The sequence below is a fragment of the Pimephales promelas genome, chromosome 25 (assembly GCF_988280905.1).
Source record: "Pimephales promelas chromosome 25, fPimPro1.hap1.1, whole genome shotgun sequence".
NCBI classification, from domain to species: domain Eukaryota; kingdom Metazoa; phylum Chordata; class Actinopteri; order Cypriniformes; family Leuciscidae; genus Pimephales; species Pimephales promelas.
Genome location: NC_142793.1, coordinates 17,191,169 through 17,205,519, shown reverse-complemented (window position 1 = coordinate 17,205,519; position 14,351 = coordinate 17,191,169). Strand labels below are relative to the sequence as shown.

Here is a 14,351-nt window from a genome sequence, read left to right as displayed (position 1 = left end):
AGAGTGCACTGCTGCTGGTAGAATGACTGCTGCCCCAGCATGTGGTGTGTGAAGTCGTGCACCATAGCAGAGGAAAAACAAATAGTCCTCCACAGCAGTAAAGGTGCTCAGTGTCTGAGGAGTGTGAGGTCCAGGGCAGAAGGAATGAACTGCCTGCTCCATGAACAACTCGTCACATTGCTGGATGCCAACAAGCCATACCTTTGAAAACATGCAGGTAGGGTGTATGCACGCTACTCTGCTCGCACTGAGCCTAAAGCCTAAAGAAAAATTAAAAGTATAGTTCACCTCACATGAACATTTTTTCATCATTTACTGACCCTCAAACTTGTATGACTTTTCTGCTGTGGAACATTAAGTTATTTTGAGAAAGTCTCTGTGTTTTCATCTATCCAATAGAAGTAGATGTTTAATTATTTGCAAAAAAAAAAAAAAAAATACAAATGCAAAAAATACTGAATTATTTGGTTACCAACATTCTTCAAAATATCTTATTTTGTGTTCCTCAGAAGAAAGACATATAGGTTTGGAGTGACATGAAGGTGAGCAAATGATGACAAAATTAAAATGTTTGGGTGAAAGGAGGGCAATTAAACAGTTTGTCTTGTCAAGGATGCAAATTGACTTTTTTAAATGCTACTGCAACAATATATTTATTGTGACATTATAGAATCAAGTGTGTAAGGGTTATTGCTAGCAGTGCTACAGGTATGTCTGCTTTACTAGCACTACTGCAAACATAGACTTCCCCGTTCTTTAGAAACAAAATCAAAACATTGCATTGCCCGTCTCACTGTTATAGTTTGATTTTGTTCAAATTACCTTGCAACAAGGGGTTCAAAGGTTCAAAAGGCAAAAAAATACAATGTGTATTGGGAGCAGGTGGGGGGGGGGGGGGAATCAAAATTGGGTTCGGACCAAGCAATTTAACCATGTGTGAATGCACCCTTATGTTTATTTGAGCACTGAATTTGTTTGGGACGAATTAGTTAGAATTGTTGTTTTGAGAAAATCTTAGAGGTCCTATCTAGATATATAAAGTAGAAGTAGAAACCTAGTCTTCAATAAACAAGGTTTTTGTGTACTAAACGTTTCCTTAGTGTATGGGGACCTTCCATATTGAGGCAGAGGTTGGGAGGTGAGCGGTCAGACAGAGTTTGAAGGAAAGTCAACCTAATGCCAAACGGTGCTGCCAACCTGGAACCAGGAACCCTGCTGACATTTGTGGTGTCCAGTGCCTGTAGTTTCCAGTAGACATATGATAGGGGCAGCCAGCCTCTTCCAGTCGTCCTTGGAATGTGTGTGTAGCTGAAGACACACCTGATGAAGCATACTCTGTGCAGCAGTAAGGTACACACATGCATGCCAAACCAAGAGGCCTGATAAATTGGCTTGAAGTTTCCACAAACACCCTAAGGTCTCTCCTAGAAAGAAGCAACTAAATATTTGTCTGATACTGGGTGTTACTCGTAGTTTGTTACTGTAGCTATAGTAAATACAGTAAATGATGCTCTTTGGGATGTTTTAGGCATCCAGGATCACAGAGTTACCAGTTCTTTTAAATGAGGCCTTGACTGATTTGTTTATGTTGAGGCATTCATTTGTGTCCTTGTGCTCATCTTATACAAGCTAAAGATCTGCAGCTATAAAAACTTCAACTAATCAGGAAGAGTGCACAGTTAAAACTCGGAGATACCGCAGTTTCTAAAAGTAGGTGAAATGTTAGAAACTTTGGGTCTGGTATGCGGAGAATGCTCCTTTGCCTAAAGTCATAATGTCATAAGGACGTTGTTTTTTGCAAGCGAAATGTTATTTGGAGCTGAAGAGTTGCAAATTATTTAGAGAAGAACTTCAAGGCTTTTTTTGGTACATAAGATCATGTGTTAGGCCCCCTGGCCTCTTGCATTAGGCCTCTGGGACATCTTAATCCTTTTCATTTCTCAATGCTGTGATGGCCTTGCTCTGAACCCGGCAATCCTTGCTTTCACTTCCCTTTTTTTTTTTTTTTTTGGCCACTCAAGTCTCTCCTTTATGCTTCTAGGCTTCTTCTGTCCATGATGGCACACACTGAGTTACATCACAATAACTGCTGTTTCTTCAGTAGACCATCTTTCTTGTGGTTTCGATTCGACCGATTTTTCTTCATTTGTTTGACTTTGACAAACGTAGCCATGCTCCGGTGGGATAGAGGGTGTTCTTGATCAGGGCTATGTTGGATTAAGCAGGGACCACCCACTCCATCCTGCAGCTCACCAAGTGCCACCCTTCTCTGGATCTAATCATTGAGAAGCTCTTCTAGAGCAAGTCCTGGTTTTACCAGTAGTCGCACATTGAAGCTATTAGAGTTGCCTGAATTAAGCCTTTGGGGCTTGGCATGAATTTGGTTGTGCAGCTATAAAGACTAGCGTACAGGGAAATGTCTTTTAAGAAGTCGGGCCTGGCATTCTTGTGGTAAGACACAGGCAGTTCCTTTACATGTTTTATGCTTTAGTTAATTTACTCGAAGGAATTTATTTTTCATGACTAATAATGCCTCATCGTGGTGGGAAATGGTGTGTTGGCATTGTCATCCACAATGAAAGAAAGACACTAAGCTATTCCTCAACAATAAAAATAATAAATAAATGATAAACGATAGACTGCTTCTACATGCCAGAAACACTCGCCTGGCCCAGGAGCCATGCATAAACATAATTTCAGACTTTGGCCCATCAGCTTTTAATTAGCAGTAAATGTCAAAGGAATGTAGCCTCTCCACAAGCAACACATTCTCCACAGGCCCTTCCCATGGGCCATTCACAGCAAACTTCCCACAGATGCCTGTTGTGTCTCATACCCACTAAATAGGAGGGAGAGCTTTGATCACGTATCCATTTAGTTGCACTAGAGGGCATCATTTCTCATTTTGGTGTCAGTGTGTGAAAGCCATTTTAAATATGGCATATGCTCTTTGGAGCCACCCACAGGGTTGCATTAAGCATTTTTCATATTTTATCTAAAAGATTTAGTTTGTTCTTAGTTACACAGAGCAGGAAGAAGACTCTGGTGGACTCAAGTGAGATTCCCTGTTGTGAAAATGAAAGGGTATACAAAAAACAAGTGAAACACTACCTTGTTTTATCCATGGGATATAGATGTAATTAACATGGGAAACTGGGGTAGAGCTTTTTTTCTCTGCTTGCAGGGAAACTTCTATTGTTTTAGTTGCATATTTGGTGTTGACACAAAAATCTAGGTTAGAATTTTGGTTAAATCTTGTTGTTTGACCTAAACCATTAACTGAGTGTGAATTCGCATTTGCTTTAACAGTATTATTAATGAAGAGATTCTGGATAAGTACAGACATTGCAGCGATATAAACCTGTTTTTCTAACGTTATGCGTCTGATTCATTGCAGGATGTGTTAAAGGAATGCCAGGAGCAGATTGAGAGAGTGTTGATGAATAACCTAAGGGAGGGTCGCCGGCAGCAGCAGAAACAGCAGCAGCAGGAACAGGGTGGCCCGCGCAGCAAAGCACTTGATGACCAGGACCAGTCCAGCACCCCAACCGATGTACGAGACATCAACTTGTGAGCTTGCTGCAGGAATGCTGTGATCAGTCTTCAAGAAAAGAAAAAAACAACAAAAAACAAAAATGACAAAAAAAAAAACAAACAACCCCAACAAAAAGTGCTTGCTAGTCTTTGTATAGTTTTATCTTCATTTTCAAAAAAAATAAAAAATACTCCCGTAAATGACAAAAAAAAAAAAGAAAAAAATTCTAAGCTATTTTAGATACAAAAAATAGATATTTTTTAAAATGATTTGATAATGATGCAAAAAGCTCTACGGTGCCTCAGACTCTTAGAAGGGAAGCATGTAGTATTTTGCAAACTCTTTTGATTGTGTAAACATAATAATATTTAATGCAAAAGTGATAGTGTAAAGGGCTTTTCAAAATAGAGAGTCTACTGTATCAGACTGGCTTGAAAGGGTACAAAAAGTGGGGCTATGTTTTTTTTTTTTTTTTTTTCCTGTTTTGTTGTGATTTTTTTTTTTTACTTTAATTTTTTGGTTCATTTTGGAATGCCTGAACTTGAACACACATTGATGTGCCATGAGTCTGAATGAACGCACCCATTCACTTGGCTGTGTACTAAGAATGCATTAGGACCAGAAAATGGGGATTAAAAAGGAGCGGTGAGACACAAGTCGTATGCTAAGAACGCAGGGCTCTTTTGCTAGGGCAACAGGGGCTTATATCACGACAGTAGACTATTAATATAATTTTAATACGACTATTATTATTATTCCTGTTAAACAAGCAAATTATTGTCTCTTGATGCTAATGTTACAGACACTTCAAATAAGCTTTTGTCAAGCTGCTTGTGTGCATGCATTTACGTGTGGTGTATTTTGGCTCATGTGCAAGCGTGTACAAGTTACCCTATATCAGGCACTCTTGTGTGAGTCATGCGGGCTTTGTTTAATCATCTAGCTGCGAGTGTTTGGTCATTGAGACTGATTCAGTGGTCGGCACATGGTCTGGACAGGGATAGCAAATGATTCCACGATGCTTCGAGGGCCTCCTGTATCAGTGCCTTATATTAAATGCTTTTATTTACTGGCCTGGAAACTGCTTGAGGGCTGAGCCCAACCCAGTGCACAGAACATGAGGAGGCAAGAAAAGGGAGCGGACGGAGACGGCTACGTTCCCTCATTTCTTCTAAAGGCAAGAAGAGTTGTTTTTAAAATTTGTGGGTAAGGTTGTTCTTTGGGGCAACCTCCCACTAAATATTAAATTTGTATTGTATACAGTTTATATTGTTATTACGTATTTTGTTGTTAGCGTGTTGAAGGAGCCTTAGGCTGATTTGTGTTTGGTCGAGAGAAGAGTCATGGACTTGTTTGCAAACAAGCGTTTGCAAATTTGATGAGCAGTAAAGGAATGTGTAGGCAAGAATGATTGAGGATGAGGATGATGATGAAGCTTGGTTAGTTTGAGGTGTGAAGCATGCTGCTGAGATGAGGATGATGATACGGAGAAGCAGGAAAGGAAGCCAAAGGAGAAACAACAGCTATTATGGTTTCCATAAATCACCTAGTATTTAAGATCTTAAATCTATTTGTCAGTTTATTTGTTTGTCCTTTTTTTTTTTTGTCTTGTGTTTGAATTACAGACCAGTATCTAAACCAGTTTCATTGATACTGCCAGCTCATAACTGGGGAAGATTACTCCATCGGTGTCAGTTTAGTGTTGAGCGTATTTGCCATGGATAACAAAAAGGTTATGATTAAGGGGTCTTTTTTTTCTTTCTTTTTCTTTTTTTTTTTTTGGTAGGGGGGCTGGTTTCCCATGTTTTGATAATGGCATGTTCGGTTCATTACAGCGATAAAGCATTGGAAACCAATGTATGAAAACAGAAACAAAATAATAAGGCAAATTAATTTAACAAAATAAAAAAGACCAAATAACCAGACAACAAAAAGACAGAAAACTGATCAAAATGGAAGAAAATAAATTGTTTGTTGGTTTGCACGCTCCATGGGCAGTTTTCTTGAAATTTGAAAAAATTAACTTGTGCAACTGTACCATTGCAGAAATGTTTTTATATATATATATATATATATATATATATATATAGTGCCTTGAGTCTGATGTAGAATTTCACCCTGTTTTGCAGAGCTTAAGCATAAGATCCACTACCAAGCCATCCAAAATATGCTGCTTCCAAATCTTGAACTGGCAAGGGATTTGAAAACTTCCAAAAGTCATTACAGTGTCCAAAAACAGGGTGCCTCATCAGCACAAAACGGCTTTCATATGCTGAATTTTCAAAGCTTACCTTGAAAAGGGGCAGTTGAGCTTAGGTTTGTGTCCGTCTACATATGCGTGTGTGTTTGTGTGCATGTCTTTCTGTGTGTAAAGGAGATATCTGCGTGTACTCACACATTTCCTTTGCTGAGAAACAGTTATTAGTGATGCTTGAGTTTCGCAAGTCACGTTTCCTCCATCCTCTCACCAAAACCCGTCAATCTTATTGTATTAAATTAGTCTGTCTTAATATTTTCCCAGCTCTGCTCTGAAAATGAATTACAGTACTGTTAACAGATTGTATGGGTGGCTATGTTGTTTGACTTTGAATATGGACTGAAGTTACGTTCATTAAGGGGTATGATACTGTATTCCAAAGTGATGAGATGGAAAGGGTGTGAAGACATCAATCAAGTGTCAATATTGTTATTGAGTTATTATTGTTTTTTCCGCTGCTAAAAAGCTATGATTTTTTTTGTTTGTTTGTTTCATCTTATACACAAAAATAACATTACATAGTTGTGATGTCACATCAGTGTGCTGCTATTTTATAAACAATTGTATTATAATTATTTTACTGCTTACAGAATACTTTGAGAATACAGAAGTAGAGGGTAAAAGAAGAACATGAAATGAGTATTCGACTGGAAATGCTCTTTGTACAGTGTGCTCTTATAAAGGCATGTTTCTTTACCTTTTAGTCTTTTCCTCCTCTTCTTTCTCTGTCACATTCTGTAAGTATGGTATCTCTATACCTCAGGTTTACTGGACATGAAAGACTTTTTCCATTACCTCACACAACTCACAACAGTTTTTTTTCGGGAACCTGGAAAGGACAGCACATAGAAGAGGTTATGATATGTCTGATGTAGTAGGCTAAATACAGTTGAATTTCGATGTACTGTAGAAAGCTTACAAGGCTCCCACCTGGACATCAGAAATAGTGGATGGAGGAGGTGACAAATGTCTGATTGACAATGTCTTGTGTACCCTGCCCATTCCAGTGAATAAAAACCTGTAAATATAAAATAAGCAACATTGAGTAAAGGACTCCTCCCTCCACTATAACCATATCATGTACCTCAGTTATGTCTGTTGCACAACCTCTGTTCAATAAATATCTGCTTTAACGAGTGTGGTGCTATGTTGGTCCTATGTTATTCTTAACCTTTTATTGGCAATGTTAATGGTGAAAATAACAACGGGAATCTATCCAGCATGTCATAACCTGGTAGAGAATGACTGCAAAGATTGAGTGTGCGTAATCAGACAGACTGGGTGAAAATTACACATTTGAACAGGTTGAACTTTTATATTCAGCCATCCGCTAAATAATTATAACTTAAATAAGTTGGAAATTGTTACAGCTGATTTATAAGAGATGAATTATAGGGTGAAGTCATTAGGGCTTGGCAATTCTGTGGATACTCTTTGGATTTCTGTTGAACTCAAATTTGTCTTTGAGAGCATGAATGAAGTTAAAGGAGAGGACATGCTGTATGCTAAGGTCAATAAAACTTACCATGAAAGAAATTCGTCTCCTCTTCTTATTTCAGTGGGCCCACTGTAGGCTATACTGTGGTAAAATTTATATTTTAATACTGAGGAACAGCTGGTGAGTCATAAAAATATCATAATTAAAATAAAATACCTATGTTGACTTAATCTAATGCCAATGAGATACGGTCCAAAAGAAAACTGTGACAGGCAGACGTTATAAAATTTCAAAGCCCGCCACGGCCACGCGCGGCGCCACTGAGTCACTGCAGTGCAAGCTTCAGTCATGGGTGAACGGGTTATTCGTTAACGAATCATTCTTTTGAGTCGGATCTTTTCAATGATTCGGCCAGCTGGCGCATACAGTACGTGCGAAAAAAAAAAATCTGAACGATTTGTTTGTGAATCGAATGTCGAACTTTAAACACACTGGAAATATCTATATGACTTAAACAGATATGACAGCTTTATCAACAAACTTACACAACAGAGTTGGTTTTAACATTTCTATTTCAGCCAAGAAAAAATACATTTTAACAATGTTTCAGGTAAGTTGCATCAAAATTAACTAGGATAAATTAAATCTAAATAAGCAACCTTATAAACAACATTTAAAAGAATAGCAAATATTGCTTAGGGCCAAGCTAAGCTACATTTTGGAAACTGAGTCGGACCTACCAGCCATGCGTACGAACTTCCGGTTCGAGTACGGTTGCTGTCAGAAGCAGAAGCAGTGCTGTCACCCATGCTGTCACCGCAAAGCAGCGTTTGAAAATGAAAGGACTGTGACAGATTCCTGGATCAATGGATGAGGGTCTATAACCCCACGACGCTGTTAACTGCATCGTAATAGCTGCAGCAATGCTCGCTTTTGGTTTAACAATAGTCCGACAGTAAGTTGTCTTTTCTGTCTTGTTTGCTACCGTTACGTTGCCAACTGATAATCTGCATTATTGATTCAGTAACTCTAAATTAAAGTGACCTGATATTTTAATTATACTAAAATTAGGTCTAAATATAGCTCTGTATCAGAACGTCATGGCGTTATAGAACGGTATTAATATACATGAGGTCTGTCTGACATTTAGTAGAGTTGAAATATGCAAGTGAGAATTTAGTTTAAACTTTACTGGGCTCATATCATATTTCTCCTGTCCGTTGTAACTTGTGTTTAAGGGCAATCCGAATCCTCTTCCAGTGAAAGGTCAGAGGCAAACTTGGTGTAACTCCAAAAACACCAAAAATATGTCCTGCCCTCACTGCCCATGTAACATTATAGTAATTTAAGTTATTTAGTCTGTTGTCTTCATTGCTAGAGGTTTTTTAGAAATTCATTACAGTCTACAAGAATAAACGTGTGAAGTTAGTAACACCAATGGTCACAATTATAATTAGGGGTTTTCTTGAATTATTAAATGATTGGTTACAACTGTGTGCTGGTTAGTAATAAAGTTTTTATTGATCACTACTTTTTTGGTTTATTAGTGGTGAGACGCAGTGCAACAAAGATGGCATTTTACAAGGTAATTTTTTACAGGTGGAAAACTGTTATCCATATCAGTAGGCTACCCTGCATTTATTTCAGGCATTAAGTATTACTTTTTTTTTATTTTTATCGCAGCACATGCTCCACAAACTATAATTTCTTTACATTTAGGTCAGAAAATAGACTCACCGCTTTCTGAAATTGGGATACGTCAATCTGAGGCTGCTGGCCAGTACCTCAGGGATGTAAAATTCACAAACGTGTTTGTCAGTGACATGAAACGTGCCAAGCAGGTAAGCAGAAACATACTAGTTCAAGTTTAGTAGAAACATACACGTTTGCACAAGTAGAGAGAAATGTTTCTCCCCAAAATAAAATGAACTCTTTTTACGTTATTCTGTTCAGTGCTCATGTGGGTATAGCTGTAATGCATTTTTCCCTGGATAAGAGTCAGCAAGCATTGAAGTGATATACCTATGTGAGTCTATTTTGAACCTGATAAAGAAACTATCAATAATTGTCACACCATAATTTGCATTTTGCAACTGTTGCAAATGTTATTGTTATAAGGTTGCACATGCCCACTGAAGTTATAATCATATCTAACTAGTGTGTCCTATTGGTTTCTTGTAACAAATATCACTTTCCTTGTGTGTATTCGTTATAGTATGAATAATCATGTGTTTTGTTGTTGTTTTTTTTGTAAAATTACAGACTGCAGAGATCATTGTGAGAAACAACAAAACCGGCCATGATATAGAACTAGTAGCAGATCGATCACTTAAAGAGAGAGTAAGTAGAGTACTGCTTGCTTGATAATATTAGAAAAATGTCTTTTCATATGCATCTCCTCAGAACTATTTTTTTTCCTCCAGAGATTTGGTGTAGCTGAGGGAGGTCGAGTCATAGAAATGAAAAACATGGCTAAAGCAGCCGGGCAGCCTTTACCAGAGTTCACTCCACCTGAGGGAGAAACCATGGAGCAGGTAAAATAAATGGCACTTATGTCAAAAAAAATAAATAATAGTCAGTATAGCTGGTTTGTGATGAAAGAAAACAGACACACTAAATGGCAACACTATACAAAACAGGAGTATATTTTTAAATAATAATATAAAAGTCCATGTCCTATGTCCCATGTATTTAATATAATATTTTAAAACGAATTTTGAATGATCAATAAATAAAAAACAGATTTAGTGTCCAGTTCATCACATTTTCAACAAAAAAACAAACAAATCTAATTGTCATCCTAAACTTCTGTTTACTTTAAATGAGGGGAAAAAAAGAAGTTATTTTTACTATATATATATATATATATATATATATATATATATACATAAGATTATATTCATTTCAGGTGAAGGTGCGAATCAAGGATTTTCTCAAGGCTATGATGCAGCGAATAGTTAATGACCATCAAGACAAAGTACAAGATGGTGGGATATCCATATCAGATGAAACCAGTTGGGCTCCTGCAGGACTCCCAGATGACGGAGTCTTGAATGTTTTTGTCCACGTCTTGGTTGTCGGCCACGGGGCTTATATGAGCATAATGATGCGCCATTTTTTTGAGGACCTGAAGTGCCCCATGGGCCGTGGTTTAGACCCAGCTCAACAGTTTGCCATCTGCCCGAACACCGGAATGTGCCGTTTTATTATCACTTTGAAATGTAGTAATGCGGGTTTTGCGTTTTCAGACATAAAATGCGTGTTCATCAACAGAAGAGATCACATCAAGACTGATTAAGATCCGATTCATCATACAGAATTATGTAATATCACTTTTAGAAAGACAACCTTTACAAATATCTCATTTGATTTTACAATATAACTTCTGAATCCTATATTGTATACCATTCAGACACTGGCAGTATTAAATATTGTTTTTTCGAAGATTTCGAAGTGTTTGTGTGTATGTAAGTTATTGATTTACTTTTAAATGGTATAAACGTGTAAATGTTAACTAAATAAATGTCATACATCTATGTTGTTGTGTTTATATATTGCCAAAGGTGGCAGCAAAGTCACTTCATCTTTAGGTTTTAGCTCTAAGAACTTATTGGAATGATATTTTAATGTAGTTAAAGAAATTTTAAAAAAATAAAACATAAAAATAAGCATAATTTACATAAAAAAATATGGTACTTTTTGAAGTTAATCAATTCAAAAATACCCCCAAAATAAAATAAAAAAAACACCATAAATGGATAGACAAAACTTTATCGAAGACAGTGATATGACATTTATAATAAATAAAAATTAGGATCACACCTGAGTCCTCTGTGCCCACATTTGTCCACAATTACAGGATTAAGCTACGTGACCTTTTTAGGGTGTAATTATGTGTGTACAACTGTGTACAATGTGCTGGTTATCATCTTTGAGCTAGGCTCACAAGTATCTTAAATTGTCACCACCGAAACATGCCATCATTATTTTGGTAGTGACAAAAGGGAACACATAATAATTTATTTGGGAAAATCAGTAATGTGATGTGGTCGCTTCCAAAACATTACTGTGACTACTGAAAATGTGCCGTCACAATCGACACATGCATGTTTTTTTCTACAATAAAGTATTCTGAATTATCATCTAAGATGTTTGACTCTAAAGGTAAATCGTCGGTTACATGACGCCCTAGGATCGCGTCATGTAATTAACGCTAAAGGGTGCCTAAAGCGTCAGATATTGAAGCATGGTCAAAATGCCTTCCACCATTAATCTTGAGATCTAAAATCTTGTTTCAAAATTCAAAAAAGTATCCTTACCTCACAAACATACGCCTATGATTTTTTTAATATAATGTGCTGGGAAACTTGTGAGAAATTAAATCTAAGAGTTTTAACGGGAAAATCTGACACTCATGTCATAACATAAAACTTTAACAAGAACAGGAACAAAAAATAGCCAACTAATAAATTTTATTGTTTGTATGGAATTGTATTTATTTATTGCTAAATGAATTATACATTATAATCAATATGAATCCTGGTATACAATATGAAGATTTCCTGAAAAGATTGTTTAATTTAAGGTTATTATGAAACTAAAACACTTTCATTCACATTTTATAAATTGAAATTTGATTTTTTTTAATTTTATTTAGATTAAAGACATTCATATAAAATGTAATAAATAAAAACGTATCAATTCTTCTTCAATAAATAATTCAGTAGAGGTGGCCAGCACCATTTCATATGTTTGAAACTAGCCCTACTGTCGACATGAAATAAAATGATTCAAATTGCAGACTCCAAACATTGCAAGAAAATAATTGCCAAATGCATGTGATTCTTAGTATTTCATGATATTACCTACATCAATCAATGAAAAAGGTTCTTGCACAGTTCTGATGAAAACAACATTATTGCCGCAGCATTGCAGAGTAGTTTAAATTTTAACTGACTTGAAAAAGGTGAAAGGACTGACAAGCAGTGACCTAAACTAGCCTCACTCACTGAGCTGAAAAAGAGGCCATGGATTGCATCAGTTGCAGCTGGTCATTTGTTTCCATGGAACCATTTACTTTCTTAACCTTACATTTAGAAGTTCCTCGGATCAGTGTATTGTTTGTTTTTAGGTGGGAACCTTCCAATGTAGTTTAATTCACAGATGGTTTTCTTTGGCATGAGGCTGTAAAACCCATAAAGGAACCTAATTTGTTCAGAATGGATCAGATGGTGCAACGTGAATATTTTTCTTTCCTTTTTGTAAATTTGGACTGACTGGGCTCTTGGAAAGCAGTACGTTTAAAGGGTCATCATAGGAAGTGATGGTCTCTTTAGAAACATTACTGCTGCGCTCGTGCTCTCGCTCTCGCTCTCGATGTAGTCTTCGATAATTGGTGGTTTTTGACTTGGGGTTCTCGAATCCCAAAGGATCAGATGGGTCAATATTTTGGCTTCTTCTCTGCCTGAGATGTGTTTTATGGTTGTTTGATTGCAGAGAAAGTGGCAATTCTGCACTATAAGCCTCAGTGTGGCTTATAGCTCCAAAAAGCTTGATCATTGCGTCACTCCTCCGTGTAGATTGATAGGAATTCTTTCTTTGAATTGTTTTAAAGCAGTCCTTATTAATGACATCAACCTGAGGATATCAAACGTCATTTATTGAGAAAAATAATGTTTCGGGATTCTTTGATGAGCAGAAAGTTCAAAAGAATAGCATTGATTTGAAAAATAAATCTTTTGAACCATTATAAATAGCTTCGCTGTCTCTTTTGATCAATTTAATACCTCCTTGCTCAATGAAAGTGTTAATTTCTTACCAATTCTTATTAATTAAAAAAAAAAAAGTTCTGTAATTAGGTATTGGAATTTATTGTTATTAGTATTTGTTATTCAGGGCTTTTAGCCATAATGCAGTTATGCTTATTAATCCAGGACATGGTAATTATGATAGCAAATGTCATATCAAAAGTATAGCAAAAGTTATACAAAAGGTAGCAAAGGTATATATCAATAGCTGTAAAATTAGGTATTTATTTTTTTATTAATATTGATTTAAAAAAACTCATACTTACTGAAATATGTGGCTTTTTGGTTGTTTCCAAACACATTATATTATTATTTTTTAAAACAAATATTGAAAAGCAATCCTTGCTTCTTTTCTTCGGTAAAATGTCTCCTTTATAAAATAAACTAGAGTCAGTAATAATATTAAAAGTAAAAATATGTAGATTCAGTTTATGTAAAAAAAATTAACTTACCTTTTGAGTGTTGATGAATGGCTTTCCCCATCCTATTACTAAATTGAATCATGAGGAAATTGCTGCTGATCTTGGCCTCCATATCTCTCAGATTTTCACATATTAAATCTGTTTGGATTTTTTCCTTTTGTATTGGATGACAAGTTATTAGTGTGCAGATGGTTACAGCTGCCAGACAGAGAAGATGAATGATGTGCATGATCAGTCTGGATCAGGCAGAGCTCAGGATACAGTGAGGCATCTCACTGCTGGCTTATATAACTGGGGGAACATTAGTTCAAAGGTCATGTTTACCAACTAAGAACTTTAGGCTACTGTTGAGCAAATGCAACTGGCAGTTGTAACCGGATTATTTTACTGTCAAGTGATCCTGGGTATCCAAATTAAGTTTGATTTGGGAATTTTAAATATTTTTACATCTTTTAAGTTATAAAAGTCTGAAATTGTTATACCACACATTGTTAGCATAGTAGGCTTGTAGCCCTAACATTACATTAGGCTAACATTAGCATAGTAGGCTTATAGCCTGTAGGTGGTCATTATTGCGTTTGCTTGTAAAACCTATTGAGCTCTTTGAAAGCAAATTTTCTTGGTGGAAGGCAAAGTTTTTGAAAGGGAACGCAAAGTTTCTTGTGGAAAACCCAAAACTTTAACGAGATAACGCAAAAGCATTGACATGCTATATTTTTTCCTCCATCTGATATTTATTTTCTCTTCACTAGGTTAAGAATAAAGTATTATAATATATATTTCAATGCTTTTTTTGTTTTTTCACAAACAATTTGCGTTTCCCTCCAAAACAGTATGTTCGGCGGCAAAACCTTTGCTTCCACTCGTAAAATGTTCGCAATCACTCGTGTTC

General features: G+C 36.3%; 3 protein-coding genes across 4 annotated transcripts in view; 2 read left to right on the top strand and 1 right to left on the bottom strand.

Moving 5' to 3' along the window:
• Nucleotides 1–8,190, top strand: part of ccnd2a (cyclin D2, a) — a 142,792-nt gene extending 134,602 nt beyond the window's left edge. For both annotated transcript variants that reach the window (XM_039646912.2, XM_039646911.2), the window contains one exon: nt 3,398–8,190. In XM_039646912.2, the coding sequence (XP_039502846.1) occupies nt 3,398–3,574 (177 nt within the window). In that variant the 3' untranslated portion in view covers nt 3,575–8,190. The remainder of the gene's footprint in view (nt 1–3,397) is intronic.
• On the top strand, nt 8,044–10,766 carry tigara (TP53 induced glycolysis regulatory phosphatase a). The gene is made up of 6 exons (XM_039646914.2): nt 8,044–8,185; nt 8,778–8,815; nt 8,950–9,071; nt 9,493–9,570; nt 9,654–9,764; nt 10,139–10,766. The coding sequence occupies exons 1-6, from the start codon at nt 8,154–8,156 to the stop codon at nt 10,526–10,528; spliced, it is 771 nt and encodes a 256-aa protein (XP_039502848.2). The 5' UTR covers nt 8,044–8,153; the 3' UTR covers nt 10,529–10,766.
• A 956-nt stretch (nt 10,767–11,722) lies between these two features.
• Nucleotides 11,723–13,709, bottom strand: LOC120495539 (uncharacterized). The gene is made up of 3 exons (XM_039695166.2): nt 13,490–13,709; nt 13,304–13,407; nt 11,723–12,867 (listed from the first exon to the last, which is right to left on the bottom strand). The coding sequence occupies exons 1-3, from the start codon at nt 13,686–13,688 to the stop codon at nt 12,445–12,447; spliced, it is 726 nt and encodes a 241-aa protein (XP_039551100.2). The 5' UTR covers nt 13,689–13,709; the 3' UTR covers nt 11,723–12,444.
• Between the last annotated feature and the right edge of the window lie 642 nt (nt 13,710–14,351).

What these genes read in the sequence shown, in the direction of transcription:
- tigara (XM_039646914.2), top strand. Translation starts at nt 8,154, where the DNA reads ATGCTCGCTTTTGGTTTAACAATAGTCCGACA. An exon ending in ACATGAAACGTGCCAAGCAG is followed by an intron (nt 9,072 to 9,492) that starts GTAAGCAGAAAC and finishes GTAAAATTACAG; the next exon opens with ACTGCAGAGATCATTGTGAG. An exon ending in ATCGATCACTTAAAGAGAGA is followed by an intron (nt 9,571 to 9,653) that starts GTAAGTAGAGTA and finishes TTTTTCCTCCAG; the next exon opens with AGATTTGGTGTAGCTGAGGG.
- LOC120495539 (XM_039695166.2), bottom strand. Translation starts at nt 13,688, where the DNA reads ATGCACATCATTCATCTTCTCTGTCTGGCAGCTGTAACCATCTGCACA. An exon ending in CATTCATCAACACTCAAAAG is followed by an intron (nt 13,408 to 13,489) that starts GTAAGTTAATTT and finishes TATTTTATAAAG; the next exon opens with GAGACATTTTACCGAAGAAA. An exon ending in CCAAAAAGCCACATATTTCA is followed by an intron (nt 12,868 to 13,303) that starts GTAAGTATGAGT and finishes TGATATCCTCAG; the next exon opens with GTTGATGTCATTAATAAGGA.